This window comes from Phalacrocorax carbo, unplaced genomic scaffold (genome assembly GCF_963921805.1).
Source record: "Phalacrocorax carbo unplaced genomic scaffold, bPhaCar2.1 SCAFFOLD_36, whole genome shotgun sequence".
NCBI classification, from domain to species: domain Eukaryota; kingdom Metazoa; phylum Chordata; class Aves; order Suliformes; family Phalacrocoracidae; genus Phalacrocorax; species Phalacrocorax carbo.
Genome location: NW_026990495.1, coordinates 2,114,979 through 2,127,853, shown reverse-complemented (window position 1 = coordinate 2,127,853; position 12,875 = coordinate 2,114,979). Strand labels below are relative to the sequence as shown.

The following is a 12,875-nucleotide window of genomic DNA, read 5'->3' as shown; positions in this document are numbered from 1 at the left end:
CCCTCTCCAGCTTGGCCAGGTCTCTCTGGGTGACACCCCGTCCTGCTGGCGCGTCACCTGCCCCCCGCAGCTGGTGCCTCCTCAGTCGTGCTGAGGGTGCGCTCGATCCCGCTGTCTGTGTCATCGAGGGAGATATTAAACGGTGCTGGAGCCAAGATGGAGCCCTGAGGGACGCCACTCGCCACCGGTCTCCATCTGGCCATCGGCCATTGACCACGACCCTCTGGGTGCCACCACCCAGCCGGTGCCTCGCCCACCGGACCGTCCCCCCAGCAAACCCGTAGCCAGCTAAGCCCCACGCGTCTTGGGGGGTGGAGGAGAGAACGGGAGGGGGAAAAGTGAGACAACGCCCTTGTTGAGATCAAGGCGGTATAAAGGTAAAACAACAGCCGTGCGCACAAGCAGAGCACAGCAAGGAATCCCTCCCCTCCTCCCCACGGGCAGGGGGTGCTCAGCCATCCCCAGGACAGCAGGGCTCCGTCGCGCCTAACGGCGACCTGGGGAGGCCGACGCCATCACCCCCAGCGCCCCCCCTCTTCCTCCTCCTCCCCCCAGCTTTCATTGCTCGAGCCCAGCGTCGCGTGGTCTGGGATATCGCTTTGCCCAGGTGGGGTCAGCCCTCCCAGCGGCGGCTCCCCCCGACCTCTCGTGCACCCCCAGACCCGTTGCTGGCGGGAGAGAAGCAGGAAAGGTCTGGGCGCTGTGCGGGCGCTGCTCAGCGACGGCTGAAACAGGGGGGTGCCATCCACACTGTTTTGGTCACAAATCCAAGGCACAAAAGACAATTAACCCTATCCCAGCCCAACGCGGGACGATGGGACACACGTCGCCCGTGAACCTGCCGCCGCCACCTCCTGCTGCGTCAGCCCGGACACCCTTGGGAAGGGACGCGCGGGGATCTCTCGGGCTGGAGGAAGGAAAGAGGGCGCAGCGCGGCGATGGGGTGAGCGAGCCGAGAGCAGGGCAGCGCTGTGGGGGGAACCTCCCGACACCTTCCAAGGGAGAAGAGCCTTGCTAAGGCCCGGCGGGGGAATAGCTGCAGAGCAGAGGCTGGCTTTCACCCCCTGCTCCCTGGCCGGAGGGCTCACTCCTCTGGGTGGCTCTGCCCAGGACGGATGCCGAGCAAACCAGGTGGCACTCAGCACGTGGAGCCCTCCTTTGCTCACAGCCTCCGCGCCGCTTCGTGCTGCCGCGATGAGCGTGGCCCCAGGATATCGGCGAGTGGCCTTAAAGCTCTCCTGGGCACGTCCCCCGCAGCCCCGGGGAGGAGGGCTCTAGGAGGGGCGGGTTACAGCCCCCCGTGACATGTTCTGAGCGTGGCAAAACGCCCCCAGACCTGCCCGCTGGCATTACGGCCCTTCTGCGCCCCGGGCCACCCTGGCTTTAGATGTTCCCCGTGCCTTCAGATGAAGGGAGAGACCAGGCGCCCTGAGAGGGAAGAGGAGAACATCTTCTCCTGGAGGAAAGAGGATGTCCTCGTTTAGGGTCACCCTCAGCCTCACCCCCCGCCCCTGCCTGCAAGCTTTTCCTGCATAAAGGAAGCCCTGGCTAAAGCAGCCGTTTGCTTTAGAACAACGCGGCGGCGCCTCGGCGCAGCCTCTCTCCTCCGCACGGGGAAGGGGACAGGGCAGGCAGGCTGGGCTTTTTTCAGTGCACTGGACTGTGCAGCACAGGGGGGCTCTAATTCCAGCCTTAGGGGTAAAGAGGAGACTTGTCCTCCTGACCTTACCTCCAGTGCAGTGAAGAACCCCAAAGCATCCACATAGGTAGGGGCTGGCTTTAAAAAACTCTCTTGCCAAGGGTGCTTTGGGTTTTTCAGCTCGTGTTCACTTCCCTTGATCCTGATCTGTACCCGCGCCACGTGGAGATGCAGCTCCTTGGGGCTGTCTCAGCCTCCAAGCCTTTCAGAGCAAGTCTCAAACGTAACAGGGGGAAATCCGTTCATTTAGGCCCGAGGTTTATTGAAGAACCATCAAGATTAAAGCTTTTGCCCTGCGTGATCATTCCACCCACCCCAAATCCCCAGGAGGTTTGTTTGGTTAATATTCTGAGGAGCACTACACAACAATTATGAAACATGCGCAATCATCAGCATTTTCCAAACCCCTGTCGACACGGAAGGCACTTTTAAAGCAAGGGCTCAAGAGCACAATTTCCTGAGCAAGACCATCACAACAACCAGGCCCTCCTAATTTGCCTAAAATTGGCCAGCCCAGAAGGCTGCTTTCCTCTCCAACTGCCTGGCGCCCCAAATGTTCGGGCCCTTCGGCTTTAGGACTGGGTCTAGCAGGAAAGCACTCGATTGCGTGGTTCGAGGGAAGGTAGCGGTCACTTCCACGCGCTGTTGGAAGCTTCTTGCAGCGGGGACGCGCGCAGTTTAGCAGAGTTGCCAGCGGGGACACGACACACCTCTCTTGCTTCGTCACTACAGGGGTTGTAAAGAAAATCTTCACGGCCTATAAAAGGCGAAGCACGACAAATGCCAAGCCTAACACCACCGGTACCAGTACTTGCACCCAGTGCAAAATCCTGCTGGTTGTGCTGTGGCATTCCTCCTGCAGGGTGTGGATCACCGTGCGCTGGCGGATGGCTCTTTCATGGAAGCCGTCTTGGAGCAACATGCTCTCCTCCTGCGAAGAGAGCCAGGTTGCCAGCAGGGGCACCGTGCGTGCAGCGAGAGGGGCACGGCGCCAAGCGGCGAGGGGGGGGACCCGGCCGGGACCCCTTTGCATTCCCGCCCGCTAGCCACCCCGTGGCACCTGCGCGCGCCCACTCGGTACCTCTGATCTATAACCGATGATCCTCCGGTACACCTCCAGCTGCCTCTCAGAGCAATCCTCCAGCTTCTTCCTCAGCCGAAGGGTGTGCTCTCCGCGGCTGTGCAACTGGCTCTGCTTCTTCTGCTTGTCTTCGGCCTCCTTCATCCTCTGGACCTCCCTCTCCCACTCAGCTCGCTCACATTGGTCTTGCTCAACTGGTGACAGAGAAACAGGGCTGTTGCAAGGGCGGGAGCTGAGCGCACAGCCCCCCAGGGAGGGCCGGTGCCCCCCGCCGTCACGCTTGGCCCTCTGCAGGCAGTGGCGTCCCTCCGCCCAGAGCTTACATCTCAGCTCCCTGTCCTTCGCTGTCAGGGCGCAGTCTGTGTCGAGGATGGCTTTGGCCAGAGTCTTCCTGCTTTGGAGGAACTCCTGGAGCACAGCCCCAGCCTGTAGAACCAAGGCAGAGGAGGAGGCAAGAGGAGAAAGAGCAGCGGGGGGGAAACGGTATCGTGGGGGGAAGGGGACGGGACACGCAGCCTCCCCCCTTGAAGAGGAGCGGCTCTTGCTCCTACCATCACCCCCTTGCCAGGCAGTTCCTGGTATTTCTCCACCAGTGCCTGCTGGTCTCTTCTGAACAGCTCGTAACCCCCGGACACGCTGTAGGCACCGGCGCTGACCCGCCTCTCCACGGCTTGGGAGAGGTCCCTGAGGGCAGCCTCGCACTTGGCGCGGGACGCCTGCTCGTTGTCCTGGCAGAACCTCACCTTGACTGCCTCGACCTGCCACTGCGCGGAGAGAGGCGGAGGGAAGGCGTCAGCCCAGGCTGAGCCGCAGCCGCCGCGCTCACGCTGGGCACAGGGCGGGCCGGGCCGGCAGGGCAACCGGGGTCAGCCGGGAGGCGACGGGCGTGGGGGGCATCCCGCACCCGCGGACGTCTCCGGACCAAGGTGCGCAGGAGCAGGGAGCGCGACGGGGACCACGGGCGCCCCGGAACGCAGGGAGGGGAATTAGTCAGCAGGGCAGGGGAAGCACGGAAGGCCGGAGGCTGCCAGCCAGGGCAGAGACCCCTCCGGGCTGCAGCGAGAGGGGGGCCAGGCCCCAGCTCTGTCCCCGTCGCAGCACAGCTTTCGGCCCGAGGGAGAAGAGGCGCTGCAGCAGGGACAGCGGCCGGTTTGCAGGGTGCGGGAGCCGGTGCTGGCACCGAGGCTGCTCTGGAGAGGGCACGGCAGCGTCCTCTGGCAGGGGGCGAGGAGACCCCTGCCCCCTAGACCCACGCCACCTCCCCAGAGCGGAGGGGATGACGGTGGCCCTGGGGAAATCCTGGCCGGGCTGGGGACCACCTACTATGAGCTCCGCCTGGAAAGACCAGATGCCGTCCTTGAACGCCCGCTCCATGAACTGGTCTAGCGCCTTCTGCTCGCACCGGGTGTGCAGCTCCAGTAGCTCCTGCATAGTCTCCGTTGGCAGCTTTGCCTGCTCCTTCATCAGACCCTGGTACAACGTCACCGCCTCCTTCACCGCGGCCCTGTTCTCAATCTCTGCCAGGGCGAGCATCACGCTCTCCACGCACGGCACAGCCCCGCTCCGGATGGCCTCGACGTAGATTTCCGCCAGTTTCCCCAGCGCTGCCAAGGAGGACCAGGGATGAGCCGTAGCCTGAACAGAGCGCAGGCTCTCCCACCTAAGCCTCCCCCACCCCACCTGTAACTTCTGGGAGCTCTAAATCCACAGGCAGGGTCAGCAGCCAGCGGAAAAGCTCTCCCTCCCCCACCGCATCCTCTGACTCCGCACCTCATCCTTCCGCAAACACAGTCCCAAGAGCTGCTGGCCATGCAGCCCTCCGGGCGCCGGTACTCACAGGTCCCTGTCACGATGTGCCCATCAAGGGTGGTCTTAGGTGGAGAATTTTCCCAGATGTGGCTGCAGAATTTCTCCACCTGCTGCAGGAATTCAGGACTGAGCTCCTCATCCTGGAGCTCCTCCAAGTGGGCCAGCTGCCTCCTGGTGGCCGGTTGGTCAAAAACAAAGCACTTGCGACACGGGAAGAACTGGCGGAGGCATTCCCGGAGCTCGTTGTGGTGTTGGGTCTCGGGGCCGCTGCCTGTGGGGTAAGAGGACACGCAGCAAGGTCACCGGGCTTGGGCTGTTGCTGAATTACACCGGACCGCTGCTGTGGCCGGGGTGGAGGTCTCCAGCAGCAGGGCTCCGTTCCCTTACCAGCCTTTAACTTCAGCGCGTTCTCCAAGTATTCGTCCTCGGAGATTTCCTCCCCGTTCACCTCCAGATCCAGTGTGAAATCCCGGACGGCCCAGACAAAGTTTGGGAAGAAGAGGGCAAATTTTTCTGAGTCGTCCAGCTCATCTGCGCTCTTCTTGGGTGCTGCTTTCAACTTGATCTTCTCACTCAGCGTCACCACATAGCTAGGGAGCGGGCTAAGGAAACGGGGCCCTCGGCTCTGAATGCGGGGGCATTGCCACCCTGCAGCCACTCAGCACTTCACGGGGAAGAGGGGAGACTCTGCGGGGACAGCGAACAGCCTGGGACCACCAGAGGAGGAGGGAGGAAAGCCCTCGGCCCCGAGCGCCACCACGGGGGACTCCCAAGGGCTCGGGGCACGTCACCGGGCGCTGCCAGAAGGTTCTGCATCTCTCTGGGGAACTGCGACGTGTCAACGCCCAGCCCACCCCACAGGGAGAGGAGGGCATCCCCGGTGCTGCTGCCCCAGCAAGGATACTGCAGCTGCTCCATGGTGTGCTGGTCAATGATGCCTTTGCTGTTGTAGATCAGGGTGCTGGAGAGCAGCACGGTCAGCACAAAGATCCACGTGTCGTTCCTGCTGTCGCCCTGGAACAACCACCCTCGGATCAGCAAGACCCCCCAAGTATGAGCAAAGCCCCAAGTCCCCAGGCCCTGAACGCCCCACACCAACAGGCCACGGCAAGAGCAGCTTTTGGAGAGGCCCACCCCCACGCCTGTCCGTAGCCGGGCTTATCCTCGGTTCTCAGGCTCCCCCAAAGTGCTCCCGGAGCTCCTCCTCCCCGTTCGGCTGCTCCCTTCCAGAAGAGCAGGGGAATGGGGCAACGCGCCTCCCCCAGCCTCCCTCCCCACGGCCTCCGGCTCTCCCGGCACACGGGCTGAAGGCTGCCACGGGGCGTGGGAACACCCGCGCGCTGGGCCCCCCGGCTGGGCCCTCAACACCTTCCACAAAGTGCTGGGAAGGCACGAAGGGAGCTTGTGCTTCTTCCGCACCTTCTGCACGTCGCCCAGCCCTTCGGTGTCCAGCAGCACCAGCGTGTGTCCGGGCCGGCGGGGGTGAGGCACGCACCACAGCCAGATGCCTTTGGTGTGCGACTGCACGCTGGCGCCCAGGGAGAAACCTGCGGGGAGGACGCAAGGCTCTCACCGGCGCTCCGCACGCACTAGGAGAGCCCAGGTGCCTTGGCCACGCGGGGCTGGCGCCGCCCTCACCTCGCCTCTGACCGGCCAGCCTGTTCATGAGGTAGGACTTGCCGGTGCGGTACAGCCCGGCGATGCCCGCCACCACCACCGGCTGCGTGACCTCCGACAGCACCCGCAGGGCCTCCTGCCGGACCACCAGCCCCTCCGCCGGCCTGTTCTCAACGAGGCAGACGGGCACCGGCATGTGCCTTTCGGACGCCATCGTGGGCAGCAAGGGCGGCCTGCAAAGGAGCGGGCGAGAGGGGCCGGTCAGCGAGGTGGGGACACCCCACGCCCCTCTGGGTGCCACCACCCAGCCGGTGCCTCGCCCACCGGACCGTCCCCCCAGCAAACCCGTGTCTCCCCCGTTCAGAGGGAAGGGCGCTGTGGGGGATGTGCCCAAGGCCCCACAGAAGCCCGCGCAGATGACACCCGCCGCTCCTCCCGCGCCCACCGATGCCCTCGCTCCACCAGAGAAGGGCACCGCGTTGGTCGGGCAGGACTTGCCCCCGGCGAAGCCGTGCCGGCTGCCTCGCGTCACCCCCCTGCCCTCCACGCGCCTCAGCCCCGGAACGCCCCCGGGCCACGGGCGCCGCCGTCCGCACAGAGCCGAACCTGCCCCGCGGCGGCTGCTGCCCAGAGCACGGGCGCTGCCCCCGGCACGGCCAGCGCGGCAGCCCACCGCCCGCAGGGGCACCGGCCCTGTCTCGCAGCCCCGCCGCCGTCAGCCCTGCACGCCCACGGCCTTCTCCAGGCCGGGCGCTCTCCTGACAGCCGGGACCCAAGCCTCAGCCACCGCCCAGCCCAGCCCAGCGCCCAGGGGCCCGGGAGACCCTGCTGCTCAGGGCAAGGAGGCATCGAGGCCGGCAAGGGCAGGTGCAGGATGGCTGTTCCTGGAGTTCCCGGGCCGAGGGCCGCGCACACACGGGGATGAGAAGGAAAGAGAGGAAGGGGAGCACACGAGCCAGCCCTCACCAGTCCCGGGAACCGACGCGCCATCGAGCGGCTGCAGGGGCCGCTGGCAGGAGGACAGGCAGGGACTTGGTGACTGCTGGGACTGCAAGTCAGGAGGGAGACCCTGACCACTGTACTGGAGAGGGTGTCAGCTACTGGGGCGAATGGGGATCCCAGTGCCCAGTACTGGGGCGAATGGGGATCCCAGTGCCCAGTAATGGGGTGAATGGGGATCCCAGTGCCTCCTACTGGGGTGAATGGGGATCCCAGTGCCCCCTACTGGGGTGAATGGGGATCCCAGTGCCCAGTAATGGGGTGAATGGGGATCCCAGTGCCCACTACTGGGGTGAATGGGGATCCCAGTGCCTCCTACTGGGGTGACACCACCCGGGGGGGGTCCCTGGCCCTTGCTGGGCTCCCTGTTGCCTGCTGGGCTCGGAAGGAGTCCTTCTGCAGCCCCGGGGTCCAGGGCTGCTTGCACGGGGTGGGGAGGGGGCATCGGGGGAGGGGGCTCCCCTTCACCTTCGCCGTCGTCCTCACCCGGCCTGGGCTGCAACAGCTCTGCTGCAGTCTGGCTCCTGCGCTGCCTCTTGCCCTGTGCCCTCGGCCGGCTCCCTCTCCTCCTCTGCTGGGAAACCAGGGCGAGTCAGAGACTGAAAGTGAAAGTCAGACACAGGGAGGAGGAAGGAAACCCCACCCGTGACCGCGGTCTGTCCCCGGCAGCAGCTGAGCGCCAGACCGGGAGAGAAAAGGGGTGCAATAAGCGACAGAAGGGGCAGAGGCGCCCAGCGGCGGCAAAGCAGACGCTCCCCACTTGCCAGCTGCCCAGGCAGCCTCAGAGTTACCTCGGGAAACAGCCCCGCACCCCGTCTGCTTTGACCCCGCTTTTGGTGGCTGAGCGGGACGTTATCTGGGGGGAGGGTGGTGAGGCCCTGGAACGAGCTGCCCAGAGGGGCTGTGGGGGCCCAGAGGGGCTGTGGGTGCCCCATAGGGGCTGTGGGGGCCCCATAGGGGCTGTGGGTGCCCAGGAGGAGCTGTGGGGGCCCAGAGGGGCTGTGGGTGCCCAGAGGGGCTGTGGGGGCCCCATAGGGGCTGTGGGGGCGCAGGAGGAGCTGTGGGGGCCCAGAGGAGCTGTGGGGGCCCCAGAGGGGTTGTGGGGACCCAGAGGAGCTGTGGGGGCCCCATAGGGGCTGTGGTGGCCCTACAGGGGCTGTGGGTGCTGCATAGGGGCTGTGGGTGCCCAGAGGGGCAGTGGGTGTCCCATAGGGGCTGTGGGGGCGCAGGAGGAGCTGTGGGGGCCCCAGAGGGGTTGTGGGGACCCAGAGGAGCTGTGGGGGCCCCAGAGGGGCTGTGGTGGCCCTACAGGGGCTGTGGGTGCTGCATAGGGGCTGTGGGTGCCCAGAGGGGCAGTGGGTGCCCCAGAGGAGCTGTGGGGACCCATAGGGGCTGTGGGGGCCCAGAGGAGCTGTGGGGGCCCCAGAGGGGTTGTGGGGGCCCAGAGGAGCTGTGGGGGCCCCAGAGGAGCTGTGGGGGCCCAGAGGAGCTGTGGGGTCCCCATAGGGGCTGTGGGTGCCCAGAGGGGATGTGGGTGCCCAGAGGAGAATGGGGATCCCAGTGCCCGCCACTGGGGTGAATGGGGATCCCAGTGCCTGCCACTGGGGCGAATGGGGATCCCAGTGCCCGCCACTGGGGCGAATGGGGATCCCAGTGCCCGCCACTGGGGCGAATGGGGATCCCTTTCGGCTGGAGGACGTGTCTGTCTGTCTGTCGGCACCGTCTGTCCTCGCGAGGGGGCGGCACGAGGGCCGGGCGCGCGAGGGGACCGGGGGCGCCTCTGCCCGAGGGGGGCGGGGGGAGGCGGGGGCGTGTTGGGGCGCAGGGGGTTCGGGGCGGAGCAGGGTAGCGCTGGGCAGCCCCTCGCGGGGAGGGCTCTCGGGGGCGCCGGCGTGTCCGCGGGGGGCGATGGGGGGGATGCCCGCGTGGGCGAGCAGCAGGACCCCCGGGGGGTGAGAGAGAGGGGACACGGCCGTGAGCGGGGGAGCAGGGGAAGCGCGCGGGTGGGTGCTGCGAGCGGGGACGGGGCGATGGCGGGGCGGGAGGAGGGGGAGCCGAGGGCCCTACGCGGTGGGGACGAGGGGGCGGGGGGCGGCAGCTCGGCGCCCGCGGCTGGGACGGAGCGAGCTTGCTCCGCTGCAAGCCCGGGCTGCCTGACAGCGACTCGGGGGGCGAGCGAGCGGCCGGGTGGGCCTTCGGGCTGCGCTTAAAGCACAGCAAGCCCCCGCCATCACCCGTCCCCTGCCAGGGTCCGCCGAAGCCCGTCTGGCGGCTCCTCCCGTGCCCGGGCCCGGGAGCTGCCCCACTGCAGCCCCCCGGGCAGCCTGGGACTTGCTCCAGCGGTGGTGAGCTCCAACGACAATGCCCACCTCTGGGCTTCGAGCCCCCTCGGGGGGCTCACAAGCCCTTCCCTCCTCCGGGAGCGCCGCGGGGGTTGCTGCTGTGGGACAAGAGGCTGCCCCTCCGCTACGGGCGCTCCCAGCCCAGGCAGGGCCAGAGGAAAGGTTAGGGCACGCGCCCCGAGCTTAGGCGAGGCCTAACTCGCGCCCCAAGCCGTGGCGGGGGGGGGGTCGGACACAGGCTCCCAGCCACCCGCTCCCCTTGCTCCACCCCAGAGCCCGCGGAGACCTTCGGAGCCCTCCCTCCCCCCACCCGGGGGGGGTCCCTGGCCCTTGCTGGGCTCCCTGTTGCCTGCTGGGCTCGGAAGGAGTCCTTCTGCAGCCCCGGGGTCCAGGGCTGCTTGCACGGGGTGGGGAGGGGGCATCGGGGGAGGGGGCTCCCCTTCACCTTCGCCGTCGTCCTCACCCGGCCTGGGCTGCAACAGCTCTGCTGCAGTCTGGCTCCTGCGCTGCCTCTTGCCCTGTGCCCTCGGCCGGCTCCCTCTCCTCCTCTGCTGGGAAACCAGGGCGAGTCAGAGACTGAAAGTGAAAGTCAGACACAGGGAGGAGGAAGGAAACCCCACCCGTGACCGCGGTCTGTCCCCGGCAGCAGCTGAGCGCCAGACCGGGAGAGAAAAGGGGTGCAATAAGCGACAGAAGGGGCAGAGGCGCCCAGCGGCGGCAAAGCAGACGCTCCCCACTTGCCAGCTGCCCAGGCAGCCTCAGAGTTACCTCGGGAAACAGCCCCGCACCCCGTCTGCTTTGACCCCGCTTTTGGTGGCTGAGCGGGACGTTATCTGGGGGGAGGGTGGTGAGGCCCTGGAACGAGCTGCCCAGAGGGGCTGTGGGGGCCCAGAGGGGCTGTGGGTGCCCCATAGGGGCTGTGGGGGCCCAGAGGAGCTGTGGGGGCCCAGGAGGGGCTGTGGGTGCCCCAGAGGGACTGTGGGGCCCCAGAGGGGCTGTGGGTGCCCCAGAAGGACTGTGGGGGCCCCATAGGGGATGTGGGTGCCCAGGAGGAGCTGTGGGTGCCCAGAGGGGCTGTGGGGGCCCAGGAGGAGCTGTGGGGCCCCAGAGGAGCTGTGGGGGCCCTACAGGGGCTGTGGGGGCCCAGAGGAGCTGTGGGGGCCCCAGAGGGTTTGTGGGGGGCCAAGAGGAACTGTGGGGGCCCCAGGGGAGCTGTGGGGGCCCAGGAGGAGCTGTGGGTGCCCCAGAGGAGCTGTGGGTGCCCAGAGGGGCTGTGGGTGCCCCAGAGGGACTGTGGGGGCCCAGGAGGAGCTGTGGGTACCCCAGAGGAGCTGTGGGTGCCCAGAGGGGCTGTGGGTGCCCCAGATGGGGCTGTGGGAGCCCCATAGGGGCTGTGGTGGCCCAGAGGGGCTGTGGGTACCCCAGAGGGGCTGTGGGTGCCCAGGAGGAGCTGTGGGGGCCCAGAGTGGCTGTGGGGTCCCAGGAGGAGCTGTGGGGGCCCTGTGGAGCTGTTGGGGCTCAGGAGGAGCTGTGGGTGCCCCATAGGGGCTGTGGTGGCCCCAGAGGGGCTGTGGGGGCCCCAGAGGAGCTGTGGGTGCCCCATAGGGGCTGTGGTGGCCCCAGAGGGGCTGTGTGGGCCCCAGAGGGGCTGTGGGGGCCCAGAGGGGCTCTGGGTGCCCCAGAGGAGCTGTGGGGGCCCTACAGGGGCTGTGGGGGCCCAGAGGGGCTGTGGGGGCCCAGAGGAGCTCTGGGGGCTCCAGAGGAGCTCTGGTGGCCCCAGAGGGGCTGTGGAGGCCCCAGAGGGGCTGTGGGGGCCCATAGGGGCTGTGGGTGCCCCAGAGGAGCTGTGGGGGCCCAGAGGAGCTGTGGGTGCCCCAGAGGGGTTGTGGGGGCCCAGAGGAGCTGTGGTGGCCCCGGAGGAGCTGTGGGGGCCCAGAGTGGCTGTGGGTGCCCAGAGGAGCTGTGGGGGCCCCAGAGGGGTTGTGGGGGCCCAGAGGAGCTGTGGTGGCCCAGGAGGAGCTGTGGGTGCCCAGAGGGGCTGTGGGGGCCCAGAGGAACTGTGGGTGCCCAGAGGGACTGTGGGTGCCCCAGAGGGACTGGGGGGCCCAGAGGGGCTGTGGGTGCCCCAGAGGGACTGTGGGTGCCCCATAGGTGATTTGGGTGCCCAGGAGGAGCTGTGGGGGCCCAGGAGTAGCTGTGGCGGCCCTACAGGGGCTGTGGGGGCCCCAGTGGAGCTGTGGGTGCCCCTGAGGGACTGTGGGGGCCCCATAGGTGATGTGGGTGCCCAGGAGGGGCTGTGGGGGCCCAGAGGAGCTGTGGGGGCCCCAGAGGGGCTGTGGGTGCCCCAGAGTGGCTGTGGGGCCCATCCCTGGGAGCGCTCAGCGTCGCGTTGATGGGGCTTTGAGCAACCCGACGTAGTGCCAGACGTCCCTGCTCACGACGGGGCGCGGGACTAGATGGTCTTTGGAGGTCCTGGCCGTGCCCCCTCCCAGGCCCCTGCCCACCCGCATCCCGCGCGCCGCGGCGCAGAGTGGCACAGGCGGCCTCCGTGTTGGGCGGGCACCGGTCAGCCGCCGCCGCAACGTTCGCGTGTCATCAGCCCCTTTCCAGCACCGCAGCTCCCACGCCACGGGACGTCACGCTCAGCACAGGGAGTGGGGGCAGGAGGAGGGGGGGCGCTGGGGGTGACGGCGTCGGCCTCCCCAGGTCGCCGTTAGGCGCGACGGAGCCCTGCTGTCCTGGGGAGGGCTGAGCACCCCCTGCCCGTGGGGAGGAGGGGAGGGATTCCCTGCTGTGCTCTGCTTGTGTGCGCGGCTTTTGCTTTCCCTGTTACGCTGCCTTTATCTCAACCCTCGAGCTTTCTCACTTTTCCCCTTCCCGTTCTCTCCCCCGTCCCTCCGGAGGGAGGGAGGGAGGGAGGGAGGGAGGGAGCGGCCGTGCGGGGCTGCGTCGGCGGCTGGGGTTAAACCGTGACAGCCCTTTCTGGGGTCCGATGTGGGGCACAAAGGCTTTGCGGTAACGACCGGCTGGATCGGAATGTGCTGGATCGAGTTTACGGCTGCCGTTGCTGTTCGGCTCCCGAAGGCTCCTGCGCCTGCCGTGGGGCTCGCTTGCCCCTCTGCAAATGAGGGCTGTCGGCGGCTGCTCTGCTGCCCTGCCGTACCGCTCCTCCCCGGCCCCTGCTGCGCCTGGGAACACCCTGCTGACAGCGACGGCCGAGGCGGGGGTGGCGGGATTCAGCCCGCCCAGGGCAGCAGGAACGAGAGGTATCGACGTGCGGCTGTCGCGGGGAGCGCCGGCCTCGCTACAGCCCGTGACTGCAGCCGCA

The 12,875-nt window shown here is 67.5% G+C and overlaps 1 protein-coding gene across 8 annotated transcripts; it reads right to left on the bottom strand.

Annotated features, from left to right (window-relative positions):
- Positions 1-1,940: 1,940 nt before the first annotated feature.
- On the bottom strand, positions 1,941-10,145 carry LOC135310079 (guanylate-binding protein 1-like). 8 transcript variants are annotated; one of them, XM_064440467.1, is made up of 12 exons: positions 9,993-10,145; positions 7,670-7,804; positions 6,228-6,441; positions 6,009-6,136; positions 5,494-5,603; positions 4,977-5,179; positions 4,618-4,860; positions 4,104-4,384; positions 3,332-3,544; positions 3,104-3,206; positions 2,781-2,974; positions 1,941-2,630 (listed from the first exon to the last, which is right to left on the bottom strand). In XM_064440467.1, the coding sequence occupies exons 3-12, from the start codon at positions 6,418-6,420 to the stop codon at positions 2,457-2,459; spliced, it is 1,842 nt and encodes a 613-aa protein (XP_064296537.1). In that variant the 5' UTR covers positions 6,421-6,441; positions 7,670-7,804; positions 9,993-10,145; the 3' UTR covers positions 1,941-2,456. The 8 variants fall into 8 exon arrangements, with proteins under 8 accessions (XP_064296537.1, XP_064296538.1, XP_064296541.1 ...); XM_064440468.1 differs by having other exon boundaries at positions 6,228-6,439; positions 7,674-7,804; XM_064440471.1 differs by having other exon boundaries at positions 6,228-6,439; positions 7,692-7,804.
- Between the last annotated feature and the right edge of the window lie 2,730 nt (positions 10,146-12,875).